The 16,597-nt window shown below is 35.9% G+C and overlaps 1 protein-coding gene across 1 annotated transcript; it reads left to right on the top strand.

Moving 5' to 3' along the window:
* Positions 1–3,864: 3,864 nt before the first annotated feature.
* LOC113038632 (sialidase-3-like) lies at positions 3,865–10,720 on the top strand. Its single transcript, XM_026196221.1, has 4 exons — positions 3,865–3,888; positions 7,582–7,830; positions 8,005–9,005; positions 9,217–10,720. Exons 1-3 carry the CDS (start codon positions 3,880–3,882, stop codon positions 8,911–8,913), a joined length of 1,167 nt encoding a protein of 388 aa, XP_026052006.1. The 5' UTR covers positions 3,865–3,879; the 3' UTR covers positions 8,914–9,005; positions 9,217–10,720.
* Positions 10,721–16,597: the final 5,877 nt, after the last annotated feature.

Here is a 16,597-nt window from a genome sequence, read left to right as displayed (position 1 = left end):
AGTAAAAACTATATTAGCCTAGGTAAAATAGGTTAAATTAGCTTGTTTATTGTTTTTCTGTGTGCCTGTAATCAATCAAGCAAAACATGAAAGACAATTTATCATATTACACAAACTATCCATTGTTTTGGCACTGTTGCAGTTAATGCTAATTAACACTTAACATTGACACTTCGTTACCTGTTCAAAATACGTTAATCCATTAAATCAAATAGAGATTTGACGAGCGTGCACTGATATTTTCAGTTCCATTCAATTGCACGTAGTTTCAAGGACATGCCCACTACAAGGGAACTAATGAATATTCATGTTAACTCCACCCACGGGAACAGTTTTTCATGGGAACCGAATATTACACATAGACAGTAAAATAAATATTACACAACACCGGCTAGCGAAACGGAAGTTTAAAACATTATAAGGAAATTCGTCATTACATTTACTTCCACGTTGCAAAATAAAGTGGATACTTTTGGAGCAGAAAATAACACTTGTGTAAGTATAAACTTTCGTCGCACGTTTAGGCTGCTGTAAAGCAAGATTTACTATAACGCAGAGATGCTCACAAGTCTCTGAGCTAGAGTCCAAGTCAAGTCTCAAGTCTCTGAGCTAGAGTCCAAGTCAAGTCTCAAGTCTCTGAGCTAGAGTCCAAGTCAAGTCTCAAGTCTCTGAGCTAGAGTCCAAGTCAAGTCTCAAGTCTCTTTATTATATTAAGTCTCTGGTTATAATAAATGTTGCATCACGTACAGCGACCCATCCAAGCTGCTTAGAACACTGCATAGCTATATATAAGGAATTCAAAGCATGTAATATGTTATTATGACAACTCTATTTATTAGCATACAATATCAACTTTGATTTTGGTATATAATCAGTGTAAACAGGCTATTGCAACATGACAAAAACACCAAGAATGCTTTACTTTTAAGTTAATATTTGTATTTTGCATTTATGAATTCAGTATTGGCCTTCTGTCTGTCCTGGCTGTATAGCTGCACACCTCTTGTCTGGCTTAAGAATGAACAAAGCTACGCTGACTTATGTTATTCATACAATACCTACTCACAAATAAACATCAAAAACAAAGCCGGCTGCAATGAATTTCTGTGCAAAACAGCTTTTACTACAAACACTTCCACACAAGAACATTGTTATCACACAAGAACATTTTGATAGAGAACCAAAAATATTTAAAGTAGATAAAATTAGAATAAATAAAATGGAAATGTCTACATACTATTACTACTGTAAACTTTGCAAATAGGACATCAGCCCCTTCAAGTCAATGAACAATAACAAAGTGGGCTGCAATGAATATCTGTGCAAAACGTCATGGCTCCGCTCCTACCCAATGACAGAGGCATGCAGGTTTTTTTCCACTGGAGTACTCACGTGAAGGATGCGTGCACAACTAATAACTAATATCATCACGCTATAAAGGGTTGGCCTGCGCTGGGTGCGCCCCTCCCCCTATAACTGTTCTGTCTCGCGGAGGAGCTCATTTGTGTGCATCTGTGTGAAACACGCGCTCTGAAACACGCATAGGAAAAAAGAGCGACAGAAAGAACGGCTCCCCTCCAGCCGTGACTCGGCTCCCATCGTTCATGTTTATGAGCCGTTCAAAAGAATCGGTTCGTTCGCGAACGTCACAACTCTAACAGCGAGCTCATCTGACGTTTACTAAAAATTAACATTGTTCACGAGTCCCGGAGCTCGAGTCCGAGTCGAGTCTGAAGTCTTTCAAGGACGAGTCTCAAGTCGAGTCTGAAGTCACTGTTTGTGCGACTTAAGTCGCACTCGAGTCCGAGTCTCAAACTCGAGTCCCCATCTCTGCTATAACGTAAATAACACTTTAAGAGGCAGTTAGCGGCAGGGGCGTAGCAAGCCTTTCAAAAGTGCGGGGGATGGATGTGGTTTGTTCATAAACAATAAAAACGATGAATACAGTGACAGCGGGGTACAAAATGCAGGGCTTGTGCGTTCAAGTCCTCCTGGAAAGTTCGTACGCACGAGGTGGGAAGTTGTGCTTATGACGGCATGTGCGTTCAAGTCACTTTGGTCGGAGCATGATGGCGGAGTACTTTCTCTTAATTAAAAACACAAAAATACAGCAATGTTCTTAAACTCTTGTTGTAGAAAATGAAGAACAAAGAAATGTGCATTAGGCATACTTCGTTTTTTTAATGTTTTAAATTAATTTATGAAGCCGCTGCCAACTTTATTATTATAATTTGCATTGTTATATTATAATGCGATCATATTATGCGTCGTCGAGTAACGTACTGCGCTGTAATTAGAAAAGCCTGACAATATCACAGCTAAATACCTTTAATTATTGTATATTCCGCCGTGTTATTCACTGACACGCCCCCAGAAAATCCCGATCCCCACTGGTAACGTTATTTACGATATTGTGGTGGCGTTCATGTGCATTCAACTCGTAAATACGATCTATACGAGATGACTTTAACGGACCATAAAATGTTCTCGGCTTGTTTGGCTGGGATAGAAAATAATCCTACATTTAAAAAAAAAATCTGAAAAGGGGAGAAAAAATAAATAAATCAGTTGCACTGGGAATGAACCCATAAATACACTGCTTAACAATGGCAGTTTGTCCCCCCCTCCTCGTCAATTCTCTGCCTTCTTCATCACAGTTATGTTATACATTGCATACCACATAACGTTACATAACCTAATTTAGCTAGCTGCTGAACAATATCCCAATAATAGCAATTAGCATTAGTCTAAAAAACTAAATATAATACCGAAAACATGACATTTCAACAAAACGATAACAGAACATCTTCCCAAACACATTTCAAGCTTATTTAAAAACTTCGAATGCATGAACACTCATTCAAAGTACATGGAAAAGGGAGATGTAAATAACCATAAGTTCCCGCCTCTTCAGCACGAGCTGACCGATAACCAGTGTTGCCAACTTCTTTCAATGGAAAGTAGCTAAACCCTGCCTGAAAAGTCGCTAAATGTCGCTAGATGACGTCATATGCTAATTAGCATATTCATGACGTAAGTGCGTCACATTATCTTGCCCTTTCTGTGCTCATGTACTGCATTTTAAGGCAGTCAAAATTCTCAATAAACGTTTTTTATTATTATATTTGAATGTTTCTGTTGTCCGACAACGGAATTAATATTTTAATGACTGAAACGCATCTATTAAGACTACATAACCAGCTCTCAAAGATGTTAATCTCTGCACTAAAATCCTATTCACGACATTGTCTAATGAAATCACATACACATAAGATTAAGATAATGATTGTACTGTGATTTCGGCTATACTTGTATGTAAAATAGAGTTAGAAGCAACATTTTTTTAACTGAAAGTGCTGCTCCTCTCTGCTTGTTGAACATAGCAGATGCAGAGAGAGAGAGGCGTGTGCGCACGCTGGGAGAGAGAGAGAGAGAGAGCGAGAGAGAGAAAGCTCGTGCGGTAGTACCGGAGAGTCTCAGAGACTAAATAAGGTCTGTCAAAAAAAAGTCGCTAGATTTGTCGCTAGTCGCTTTTTTGGAAAAAAGTCGCTATGGGGGTCTGAAAAGTCGCTAAATCTAGCGACAAAGTCGCTAAGTTGGCAACACTGCCGATAACACCCCAAGAAAGGCGGGACTTAAGGCAGAACAGCCAATCATCAGCCGGTCACACTCAAAGCCGGTGTCATGTCTGAGAGGGAGGGGGAGAGGAGACAGCCGCAGCCAACGCAGACACAGAGCGGCCAGAGAAACGGAGGAGCGACTGTAGTAAGGCATTTGTGCAAAACTGCGTAAAAACTGCAGAAAACGTGCGGGTGTTGAACCCTCTCACCGGGAAAAGTCTGGGTGTTTTATCCCCCACGGGTGCGACGCCCCTGGTTAATGGTACAGGTAACGTTAGTCTCTAATAAAACAACACGCTCAAGTTTTGCTCAAAATTAAAGTGGCAGCCATCGAACCGTCACTTTCACTCTCATGTTATCATTCACTTGTAGGCTATAATCTGTTGTTCATGTGCTTCGTTTTGTGGTTTGCATTGGAACTATGCTTGTAATTTGATCATTGTAAGGGAAATACACACTCTCTAACTTAGACTGTAGACCAAAGAAGGAAGGACAGGTTTCTACGGTGTCCGGGAGGTGACATGGTAGGTTCACTTTGTTTTATCATGGCCGAGACATAATAACCAGGGGGGCAGGGTTTCATATTTTTTTGAAGCACCCCTGGGCGCCGCCACTGGCTAGCGGACCCCCACCTGCTGTTAGCATTCCATTGACTCCCTATTCATTTTGGTGTCACTTTGACAGTGAATAACTTTACATCTGAGGTGTTTAAAGAGTCAATTTTTCCATTAATTATTTCTAAAGAAACACGAAAATGTATAAAAGGCTCCCTTACCTTGTATCTTACGTTGAAAAAAATAGGCTAACTATTGCGTCATGACCAGTGACTCTCTGTCGCACAGTAGAGAAATTACCATATGGAAAGGAGGAGAAGCTCGCAGGTAATCTTTTAATGTCTATGAGGCAATCAGGGGGACATGAAGGCATAAAGTCAAGGGAGATAATTAATCAGAATTCTTACCAAAATTTGCTCCTGTTCATGCTCGCCTTCTCTGCAAGATTCAGTGGGTGATTCAGATTTCTTTGGGCACAGCGATTAGAAGACTTACAGTTTGCTCACGTGACATCTACGCAGTACGCCTGACCCCCAGGAAGTGTGCTTCTAATTGACATAATTTTTCTCCGTTGAATCCAATGGGGTCGCTGTGTCCATTTCTTTTACTGTCAGATAGATCGCATTTACGAGTCGAATCGCCACCAAAATGTTGTAATTATTGTTTTTCAGCCCAGATTTTCCGAGTTAGGGTCGTGTTAATGAGAAACATAGCAGAATCTATGGATGCAACATCTATTTAAAAACAAAAAAACAAACAAACAAAAAAACCTTCATAATACTTAAGGCATTAAGCAGTGACATTGTAAGGCTTTTTATTAAAAAAAAATAAGAATTGCAATATAACTAAGTTTTTATGGGATATAGATTAAAGTGGCTTCATAAATTTTATATATATATATATATATATATATATATACACACATCTCTGCTCTTCATTTTCTATAAGCAGAATTAACAAATCCTGTTGTATTTTCTAGTAATTTATTAAAAGTTGGTACACTGCCATCTTGTACCGACTAAACTGACTTGAATGCACCCAACGTCATAATTACGATTTGTCAACTTGTAAGTACGAACTTTTGATTAGATCATTTTGAATTAAGAAATTATTAAATTTGTAAATAATTATCAGTGTCCTGACATTTTATCCTAGATTGTCCTACTAGGGTTTACTATTGTGTCATCAATATTTCGTCCTTTTTCTCATGCTAGACAACATTTTATGTATCTATATTACCGTAAGGGTAGGTTTAGGGTTGGGGTAGGTGTAGGGCTAGGCGATATGGAGCAAAAAATATATCTCGATATATTTTGCTATATCTCGATATACGATATATATCTCTATCTTTATAGGAAAAATAACCCCCCAAAAACTACTGCAAAAACAAATATGCCAAATATTAAATTTTTAGGGCTCTATGGAATGTTTTATTTTTTTCTTCACCATATGTTTTATTGTTACCTAATTCTGTGTTTTAGCATGTGTAATTATTTAAATGCATAAAAACAACTTAATTAGTTAAAAAACAATCCTAAAAATAGCCTTATGTGAAATGTTTTTTTTTTCCTTCAGAAATTCTGTGTATTTACATTTTTCTGGTTCTCAAATGAAGGCATAAAACATTCATTTAATTTATCTTTTAATTATTTAATTAAGCAAACTTTATTTTATGGGAAACAAAGGGGATTTGCTATTAAAAATAAAACATGGAAGAAATGTTGTGTGATTATTCCTTAAATTATGTTCGTCTCATTTTAATAGTAGTAGTGGCTATGTGCATTCTGCTAAACAATAGTAATAGATTTCTGGCAAATACTTTTATTTTGACGAGTTTACCATTAAAGTTCTGCGTATGTGATACTACAGTCTATGATGTGATATGAGCTAGTTTTACTCAAATCAAACAGTCAGATGATCATGAAGTGACTCTCAGTGCAGTTCTGGAGAGATGTTGTTCATGTCTTTATTAGTGAGAGGAAAGACGCTGAAGTCAGCGCAAGCGTCACGTGCGCTTCCGTGTGTTTAATGAATGAAGACGCGCTTCTGCGCCATTCATTAACACATACACGCAGAACATGCAGGATTCATATTTAAATATATTTTTCCGGGTTCATAGCCTATTTGCAGATATTAGTCCATATCGCGATTTGATGTAAGTGCATGACCTACTTTTGATTATTTCATTAAAAATTTGACAAATTCCTTGACATTCCACGTTAAACTGTAAATTCCGGTTTTTATGACTGGATTCCGCAATTCCGTCCGCGTTTTCTGCATCACGGAAATCATGGGGCCCTACAGTAGACATCTGCCTGCTGTTCGCCCGACGCCTTAAAACCGAAGTATCTCCATATAATGGAGCCAGTTGAACTTTTTTTAGACTAGTTCTCTACACGCGAGGGGAGGGGGGACAAAAGCAAGGAGGCGGGGGGTGAGCGAGCGGGGGCGAGCACAGCACAGAAAATGGCAAACAAGCAAAGGGGCGGAAACAAGATTAAATATAAACAATATATCGATATATACTATATTTCAAAATCCATATCGTGTTTAAAAATATTTTAAATATCGAGATATCGCCCACCCCTAGGTAGGTGTACACTTTAATAAAAAATCTAATAGGTATAAAAAAATATTTATTGTTGGTTTTTCTGTAGCTGTATCCATAAGCGAAGGGTGAACCAACTCCAGGGTAACGCTAAAATATGCGCTTCCCTTTGATGCATTTAAAAATATTTCCGACCAACCAAGAGGTTTCAGCCTCACCTAGCAACATATAACCAAGTATAAACACACCTGATACATTTTTGTTGCAAAGGGGACTACTTTACAAACCACTGTAAATTTCAGCAGAAAATAAATAATGTTATGTGATTTGGCATGACAGCCAACATAAATAATAAATATCCATTGTTCAAAGATAAAAGTTTCTCCTGGCCCGTAGTTGCATTGCTAATAATGATCTCTCACAAGTTGCGGTCCCGACTGGAAATGTCAGTGTCATTTTATTTTGGCTATTTAATAGACCGTAATTATAAATACAAAACTGTATTGGCATAATTGTTAGGCATTTATTTGCAAAATATATGGTTGGCTAGCAAGTACTAGCATAATTATACAAAACGTTAACTAGGTAAAGCAATACACAAATTGAAAAGGGAAATATGCATATATATCAACAAATATAAAAATGTACCACTAATAAGGTAATCTAATAATATTAAAAAGTGAACCAAACATGTCACCTCTTGGGCACCATAGGGTCCAACAACAAAAATAATCGTTCCTTTATAAGTAACTTAAACCCTCTATTGGACCACTTGATCTTGCCTTGTGAGTTTGTTGTTGTTGTTGTTGTTGTTGTTGTTGTTTTTTGGCTAATAATATAAATCTACTTATATTTTCAGGATTTAAATTTAACAATGGACAAAACACATCCAGGAAGCAAATCAAGACCCTTTCCAGTAACAACATTATTCAAACAGGAGCCTCACAAATCGAACAAAATGCAAGTGACTTACAGAATTCCAGCTCTCATCTATATCGGTGACAATCAAACGTTTCTTGCCTTTGCTGAAAAACGAAAAACTGCAAATGACACAGATGCAGATGTCCTTGTGATGAGGAAAGGAATATTTAAGGATGGTGAAGTTGAGGTGAGTCTTGCTACATTAATATTTAGTCACTATTGTACAGTGTTAAACAGTTCTCTGCAGGGGATCTGTTTGGTAAGCAACTGATGTAATGCATCAGTTCTACATCTTGGATGGCCTGAGTGTAAGCAGATTTAGCACATTTTCATTTTTAATATTAAGCCTTTTTTTTTTCAGTGGGATAGTAGTCATGAGTTGCTCACTTCGGCTTGTCAACCAAACCGCCGCAGCATGAATCCATGTCCAGTCTATGAGAGAGAATCCAAGACTCTCTTTCTGTTTTTTATCACTGTTCCTGTTGGGGTCTCTGAACACAAACAAATACACAATAATAAGAATCAGGCACGACTTTGTTATATAACCAGTCAGGACACTGGCAAAACCTGGAGTGATTTGACAGACCTGACAGCAGATGTGATCGGTGAGCAGGAGAAGGACTGGGCCACCTTTGCTGTTGGACCAGGACATGGTCTTCAATTAAAGAGAGGAAGACTGATTATCCCAGCATATGTGTACCCTTGCCACTCTCACAAAAGTTTACCCAAATCACGTGCATTTACATTCTACAGTGATGATAAAGGAAGTACTTGGAATTTAGGAAAACGTCTGGACGGTGAGTCTAATGAGTGTCAAATGGCTGAGATCTTTGACGACAAAGGTAACAGTAAACTTTACTGCAATGCTCGAAGTATATCTGGCAAAAGAGTCGAGGCTCTAAGTGAGAGTAATGGAGATGCTTTTGACAAGCCTTCATCTGCATGTAAGCTGACAGAGACCGGACATGGCTGCCAAGGAAGTGTGTTGAGTTTTGCCCCTGATCAAGCAACTGAAAAAACCTGGCTACTCTATTGTCATCCAACCAATCCAAGCAAGAGAATGTGCCTTGCCATCTACTTGAATAAATCGCCATGGGATGAATCAGGATGGGAGGACCGTAAATTGATAATCTATGATGGTCCAAGTGGATACTCAGATCTGGCTCACTGCGGAGATGGAAAACACTTTGCCTGTCTTATGGAATGTGGAGAGATAAAGGAGACTGAAGGGATAGACTTTGTCCTTTTTAAACTCAGTGACATCATTTAGGCCAGAGTGCTAATGGAGACTGCAAAAGTCAAGATTTTCTTTTTGTTTTGCAAATTATTAATTTACTGCTTAAAATAATGGACAAGTACTCACAAAATTTATATTAAGCATATTTAAATAATCAAAATATGAAGATAATCCACATTGCCATTCAAAAGCACACCGCTTATTCAGCAATCATTAATTAATCAGAAAATCACAAAAAAAAAAAAAAATTTGCAAAGTTTTACATTCAATTCATCAAATAATCCTGAAAGAAGTATTACCGTTTCCTCAAAAAAAAAAAAAAAAAAAATATATATATAAGGGAATAATATGTAAAAAAGGGAATAATATATAAATATATAAAAAAAAGAATGATTTTTGAAGGATCATGGGACATTGAAGACTGCCATCACAGGGAAAAATCACATAAAACTAAATAGAGAAGTTTAAAATTGTAATAGTATATCACAGTGTTTCTAATAAATGCAGCCTTGACAAGGATAAGAGACTTTAAAAATGATTTTACCATCCCTAAACCAGGGGTTAAGCCAGAAATGTTTAAGTGGGTGGGCTAACATAAAACAGGGTGGGGAAAACTTATGAAAGCTGCATGTCAAATTGCTAACAGAAAATACACCACAAAGGCTGGATACACAATTCTTCTACTGCACTGATTAGCAATAATGTTTATTTCAACATTTACTTAATTAAAATTAAAAGTTGTATCTGTTAGCATTCATACCTGAGATAAGAATTATAATGATCAGCTGTATTTTTATTAACTAAATATAGTAACAGATGTATTGCTCATTGTTATTGTTAGTTAATGCATTAACTAACATTAATTTCCAAGGAAGTTTACATTACATTGTAACATTACCTTAGTCTGAGGCAATGGGGCTACATATGTTCTCATTATCATTATTATTTTTATTTTTTGTTTTGTTTAATAAATTGATCTGGTTGATGTTAGTTTCACACGGGCCCATCTGTAGCTTCACCACTGTCTCCAAACTTTTGATCAAACTACTTCCTATATCCAAAAATATGCTTTATGCAAAGTAGTTCTGTGCCATTATTCAATTTTTATTGTAGATGTCAGTTTTTTTTTCTATTTTGCAAAAATATATAACAGCATGCTTTCATCGCTATTATGACCGCTCTTCCTCCAACCATGATTTATTTTTTATTTGTTGCAAACTTATTTGAAGTAGTCCTTGAGTTGCATGTCAAGCCTTCTTTCATGGAGCTTTTTTTTTTACCTTAATAAAAATATAATTAAATAACCTTATTAATGTTTCTGTTGTTTTTGTCAAATATTTGGAGATGGATGCTGCACACTGGTGTAGGTTGAGGAGATTTCCCCTTCTCTGTAAGGTGCTTTTAAAACTGGCCGAGGGCTCTGTCCCTCTGTACTCCAGTCCATTGTGTTGTAGATGTGCATGTTTCATCAAACCCTTCCAAATTCAAGAAAAATTAATTGTCAGGTCATTGGTTACCAGAGGTCTTCCCATTAAGGAAGATGAACATGACATTTTGTATTTAACAATCTTACAAACCTAAAGTTTTTTTTTTTCTTTATTTGAGACAGGAAAAATGGAAGCATTCTTTACTTACCCGACACAGTAAGACATCTGTTGAGAACAGGAGCGCAAGAAACATTTCAGAAAATCATTCTTTGATGTGCTATGTTGGACATTTAATTTTGTTTGACAAAACGGACTCTGTAAATCTCTTAGATCAGACAGCAGCATGAGACCGGGGGATGAAAGTCGAAGGTTCGGACTGAGAGGTGTCACTCCTCAACCAAAGTGAACAGTGCCTTGCAGAGGATAATGACAAGTTAACATGAAATGTTAAGAATTCATAAAATGCTCCATGAATTCTAAAATATGTCAAGATTATTAAAAAAAAAAATATATATAATACTTTGAAGTCTCTTTCTGTACAAAGACCCTATAGAGTTGTGACCAATAAGCAGTTATTTAAATGAATTGCACATTCAACATACATGGACTACTAGTTTCTTTATTCACCTGGTTTTCTCCTGCATATAACTTAAGAGGTAGAAGTAGCCTAACTCACAATTTCACTTCTTGCTCTAGTGTATCCTGCAACACAAATACATGGAATACAGAATTTAACATTTCTACTTTAATGATTCAGAATTTTAGGAGATTCAGATAATTTTTTTTTCTCTTAATCACCAGTAATCAGCTTCTTCAGAGGATATGTCTATGCTTAATAACGTTCACTTATTTAATAAATGAATAAATACATCCAAAAAATTACTCCTCCATAAGTTAATAAAGTTAATATTTCAGGAACATTATCTTCTGTACTTCTGTGTTTCTAACATTCATCTGCCAGCATAAAGTAAAAAAAAAAAAAGTTAAGAATTAATAGAAGAGCACTCTTCTTACCTTAAATGTAATATTTACCTTGAACTTGACATTATGGACTGGTATTTTAAAATCATATTATTATATTGTATTGTCATAGTTATAAACACTGGTTTGTTGAGCTAATAGTTTTACCATTTACTGTACTTTGTTTGCCACCCATACTGTGCTGGTGCTGATGAATCAGAGGTATTGAACATTCAAAGAAAATATTTTACTTCCCTGTTACAAGAAATGTGGATATCATCATTTGGTAATCCACCACTATTACATAATAAAAATATTTATTTTAACCATTTAATTCTGCATGAACAGCAGATGACGACATAAAATCAAGTTGATTTGAGCACGTAGAGAATGGCTACTGACTTGTGTAATAAGGTAGGTAAACAAAACTGAAAATCTGTAGATAGTGAATGAGTAAAAAACGTCTGCCAAATGTTTGATTTACAAAAGCTGCATTCCACAACATCTATTTGGGTCAGAGCTTTCATTGGATGTGTTACTGTCTAGTGGCTGTACAATGCAGAGCAAAGCTGGCTCCACTTAAACCAGAAAATCCTTTGACTTTCCTAAACACAGACTGAATAGAGTTAAATGTTGGAAATGCGTGGCATGCCTCTCTTGAAAAAGAACCATGTGTTAATTGTAATCCAGGATTTATGGTGGTGACATGCTTTAGCTCTCACATCACCTTTACTCAGTTTGTGATCTGCTTCACTTGTGTTGTATGCTAAAATATCATCCCCATGTGTAATTGCAATGTTCCACAGCTCATTACTTCAGCAACTTTTTATTTTAAGATTCTCACACACTACTTTTTTTTTCAAACACAAACCATTTTACAGGAACATTATTTTCACCTCTAGAAAATCATTAGTATATATGAATTAGTTATATAATGATAATTAAATGAATTTGCATTCAAGAAGTCACTCTTCAGAAAATGGACTTTTCAAACCAGTTAGCAGTCAAGGCCTGCTAAGATTGTGACATTTTTTTCCCCATTAATACCCCACAGCACAGCATCTGAAAATAATGAACAAAAGAGTTATGATCTTTACATTTGTGTTTAATAAATCTTAAAGTGTTATATATTATATTATAAAGTTTGGGTTGAGTAAAATTATTCTTTTGTTATTTGAAATCATTTTTTCTTTAATTCAGCAAAGATGCATTAAAAGGCATTTGCAATGTTATAAAAGATTTCTGATTAAAATAAATGGTGTTCTTTTCAACTTTTAACTTTCTTTTAAATGTTTTTTTCACCAAAGAATACAAAAAAAAAAAAACACACACAAACACGCAGAAATAAGCAGCACAATTGTCTTCAGCATTTATAATAATATGAAAGGTTTCTTGAGGCAAAAAAAAAAAAAAATCCTTATTAAAATAATTTCTAAATTCAGCTTTGCATCACAGGAATACATTTTAAATTTATAAATTTAAATTGTAAAATATTTTTAGATAGAAAATATGTTTTTACTGTATTTTTTTATCAAATAAATGCAGCCTTGGTGGGTTACTTTTTTCAAAAGCATTTTTAAACTTATCAACCCCAGAGCAACACTACATATTACATTACACATATGTATTAGAAATGTGTGTATATATATATATATATATATATATATCAACACACCTGTATCTGCGTGGACAACCATGGTGACTAACAATGTATTCTTGATCAAAACAGAAGCGACGACAGAGTCCTCCATAACCACATGTCCAATTCTGAATCTGCACTTCAGCATGATGCACTGAGACAAAATAATATCCACAATTATCCAAGTACTGTTGTGCTTGTATATATTGAATTGAAATGTCAGTAGCATCTTTGCACACAAGCTTTAATGCATTGGTTAAAACAAACAAATACACTTCCAAAATAACAAATCCAATATACGGATGAATATTCAGATGAATTAACTTGTCAAATAATTAAGCAACACATTCACCAATTAAATAAGAAACATTAATGAATTTGTAAATTCAGTCTTTTGTTTTCTAAATTCAAATATGGCATCCCTGACTTCCACAAACACACACAAACACTCCATCCATGCAGTAAAAATCTCCTACCATTCCCTGCAAAAAGTGCAAGCAATGCAACAAACAGAATCATGCCAAGTTTCTCCATAGTTTTACAGTCTCATCCTTTCAGGCTGTGTTGATGGCCAATGCCAATGTTTCATTTATACAACATTGATGCAAAGGGGAGGAGTCTAGGGGAGCTGAATTAAAGCTATGTATTTTCTATAAGAGGATGTCTTAAAATTAGGAAAACCAGAGGCTCATAGCATCTAAAACAGTGTAATTTCCTTTTCACTTAAAGTTATGAACAATGTGCATTAATAAAACTTTTTTTAGAGTTGAAATTCTTTGAGAATTCAGAAACAATATTTTCATAACTTGAATGTTACATATTTTTGTTAGCTAGGGGATGAAAATTATTGACAAACTGAAGTGAGTAGGCTACAGAATTACTACAAGTATTTTTTATTATTCTTCCAAGGATTGCAATCTGATAGTTTTTCCATTCTATGTTCTGATGCAAAATATTTATTTTTGCTTAGTAGGTTTGATGGACCTCATGAGGATAAATCCTACAAGTCACAAAAATAAAAATAATAATAATAAACTGAAAGTATTGCTAGATTTCGCAAACAATTTCAAACAAATGGGAAGAAACACACTGAATTGAAAATGACATTTTGGAGAAAAAAAGGAAATAGTATTTTATTGTCATTTACATCTTTGAAATTATTGTACTGAAATATCATTATAATAAGCCTTCGATCTTTTTAGATTTTATTTCCAAAAATCAGATTTATGAATGAACCAGCAGATGTCGCTGTAGCATTAAAAGCCATGGAGCAAAAATCCTTCAATGACACTAAATAATGAATACAGCTAAATTAATTTCCTTTCTCTAAATTCACCGTATGTCCCAGTATGTTTCATAAAATCAATCCTTTATTGTAATACAAATTGCTTGAGTACAAAATATGTTCCTTAATAAAGCTGTATTGATATATTTTAAATCTAATCTTATAGCACACCTTTCATTTCTTTTTCTGCTAGAATTTCAGCTTCCTTGAAGTTTTCATGATAGCAATCAAACAGTCTTATCTGTTATTAAAGCAGATTATTCACGGTTCTCACGTTGTTCAGTGGAATGAGGTTAAAACCACATATCCTTTAGAAGACAGAGTGCAGCTTATGGGGAATTGTACAAAGCGAGTTAAGTTGGTAAAATGAGTGAAAATGGGTCATGGCATTATTAGCCTTTTTCTAATGTGCGTCATCTAATGCATCATAAGGCCATTACGGAGGGACCAAATACAAAAACATTCCCCCTGGAAACAGAGGGGGACATTAGAGAAATTTCAAATTGATCTCACTGTATCTAGTTTTGGGTCTAAGGACGGAAACCCATTCAGGTTCTGGTTTGAAACTTCTCTTTGGTGCACATACATGTGGTTACAGTGGTTTCTGACTTTGCCTTAGTGCTGTAGAAAATTATACATAATACAGATAATTATGCTTTGTGACAGGCTTTTAAGCTGTCTGTTTCTGCAAATGGTCACATTTCTGTCTGTTTTAGTCCACCTTTATCTCAGAAGAGAGAAACCATGGCGACTGCATCTGCCCGACATTAAAGAAAAACACAAATGGAGCCATGCAGTGGCTTCCTGATATTCTGTGGTGAAGGTTGAAGTGCCTTGTGACAATGAGAGTACGGCTGACCTTGCTTTTGAACTTGAAATCCCCCTCAAATCTGTGAGTAGATGCTGAGAACAGTCACATGCAAATGAGGACATTTAAATGACATGGTAATAAAAAAAAAGAAAGAGAGAGAGAGAGGGCTTTTCTGCTAATGTCACCATAAAGTGAAAAGAAATCACGATGGATTTGAAAAGGATCGTTGTTACTGCATTCTTTGACAAGATGTTGGATGATGAACCCGTAGGGAGAATGAGGCGACTGTTTGTTCTCTCTCTCACACACACACACACACACACACACACACACACACACACACACACACACACAAAGCCACATCTGAAGAGAGACATCCCTCCTGTCAGTCATGCTGTAATTATGACTGTATGAAATGATGTAGCTCAGAATTGTTTGTCATATATTGTAGTTTTGGCTCTAGAGCTTCCTGAAGCAGATGTTTAATGTCACAACAATGATGAATGGGTCACAGTTCAAAGTTCTCACACAACATGCTTTTATGCAACACACAATAACAAAATTGCTCTGACGTGTTCTCTCATGATAATTGTCTCTTTGCTCATTTTCAGTCTTCCCACATTTCATGTAATAATTAATCAAATATTCATTGATCTTTTCAGGCTAAGTTTAGGCTGAATTCAGAACTGCAATCTAATCTTACTATTTTTATATACAGGTGCATCTCAATAAATTAGAATGTGGTGGAAAAGTTCATTTATTTCAGTAATTTAACTCAAATTGTGAAGCCCGTGTATTAAATTCAGTGCACACACACTGAAGTAGTTTAAGTGTTTGGTTCTTTTAATTTTGATGATTTGGGCTCACATTTACAAGATTTTTTATTACTTTACAAGACCAATAAAAAAAATTGTCTAAAAACCATGTACTCAATACTTTGTAGGGGCTCCTTTTGCTTTAATTACTGCCTCAATTCAGTGTGGCATGGAGGTGATCAGTATGTGACACTGCTGGGGTGATCTGGAGGCCCAGGTTTCTTTTGACAGTGGCCTTCAGCTCATCTACGTTGTTTGGTCTCTTATTTCTCATCTTCCTCTTGACAATAACCCATAAATCCTCTCTGTGGTTGAGGTCTGGTGAGTTTGCTGGCCAGTCAAGCACACCAACACTATGGTCATTTAACCAGCTTTAGGTGCTTTTGGCAGTGTGGGCAGGTTTTGGACTACTGGGCAACAGTCCAGTTCTTCCCCTTAGCCCAGGTAAGATGCCTCTGACGTTGTCTGTGTTTCAGCAAATTCCTGGCTCTTGATGCCTTGACTCCAGCCTCAGTCCATTCCTTGTGAAGTTCACTCAAATTCTTGAAGCGATTTTGCTTTACAATACTCATAAGGCTGCGGTTCTTTTGGTTGGTTGTGAATCTTTTTCTCCCACACTTTTTCCTTCCACTCAACTTTCTGTAAACATGCTTGGATACAGCACTCTGTGAACAGCCAAGCTTCTTTGACAATGAACGTTTGTGGTTTACCCTGCCCTTTTGAGTTGATTAGTTGATTGGCATGTCACCATATTCTAATTTGTTGAGATAGTGAATTGGT

The sequence above is a fragment of the Carassius auratus genome, chromosome 21, assembly GCF_003368295.1.
Source record: "Carassius auratus strain Wakin chromosome 21, ASM336829v1, whole genome shotgun sequence".
In the NCBI taxonomy this organism is placed as follows: domain Eukaryota; kingdom Metazoa; phylum Chordata; class Actinopteri; order Cypriniformes; family Cyprinidae; genus Carassius; species Carassius auratus.
This window is presented reverse-complemented; position numbering and strand designations above follow the sequence as displayed.

Bases quoted from the DNA above. Each gene is read 5' to 3' on its own strand.
- LOC113038632 (XM_026196221.1), top strand. The intron at 7,831-8,004 runs GTGAGTCTTGCT...TTTTTTTTTCAG, and splicing joins TTAAGGATGGTGAAGTTGAG to TGGGATAGTAGTCATGAGTT.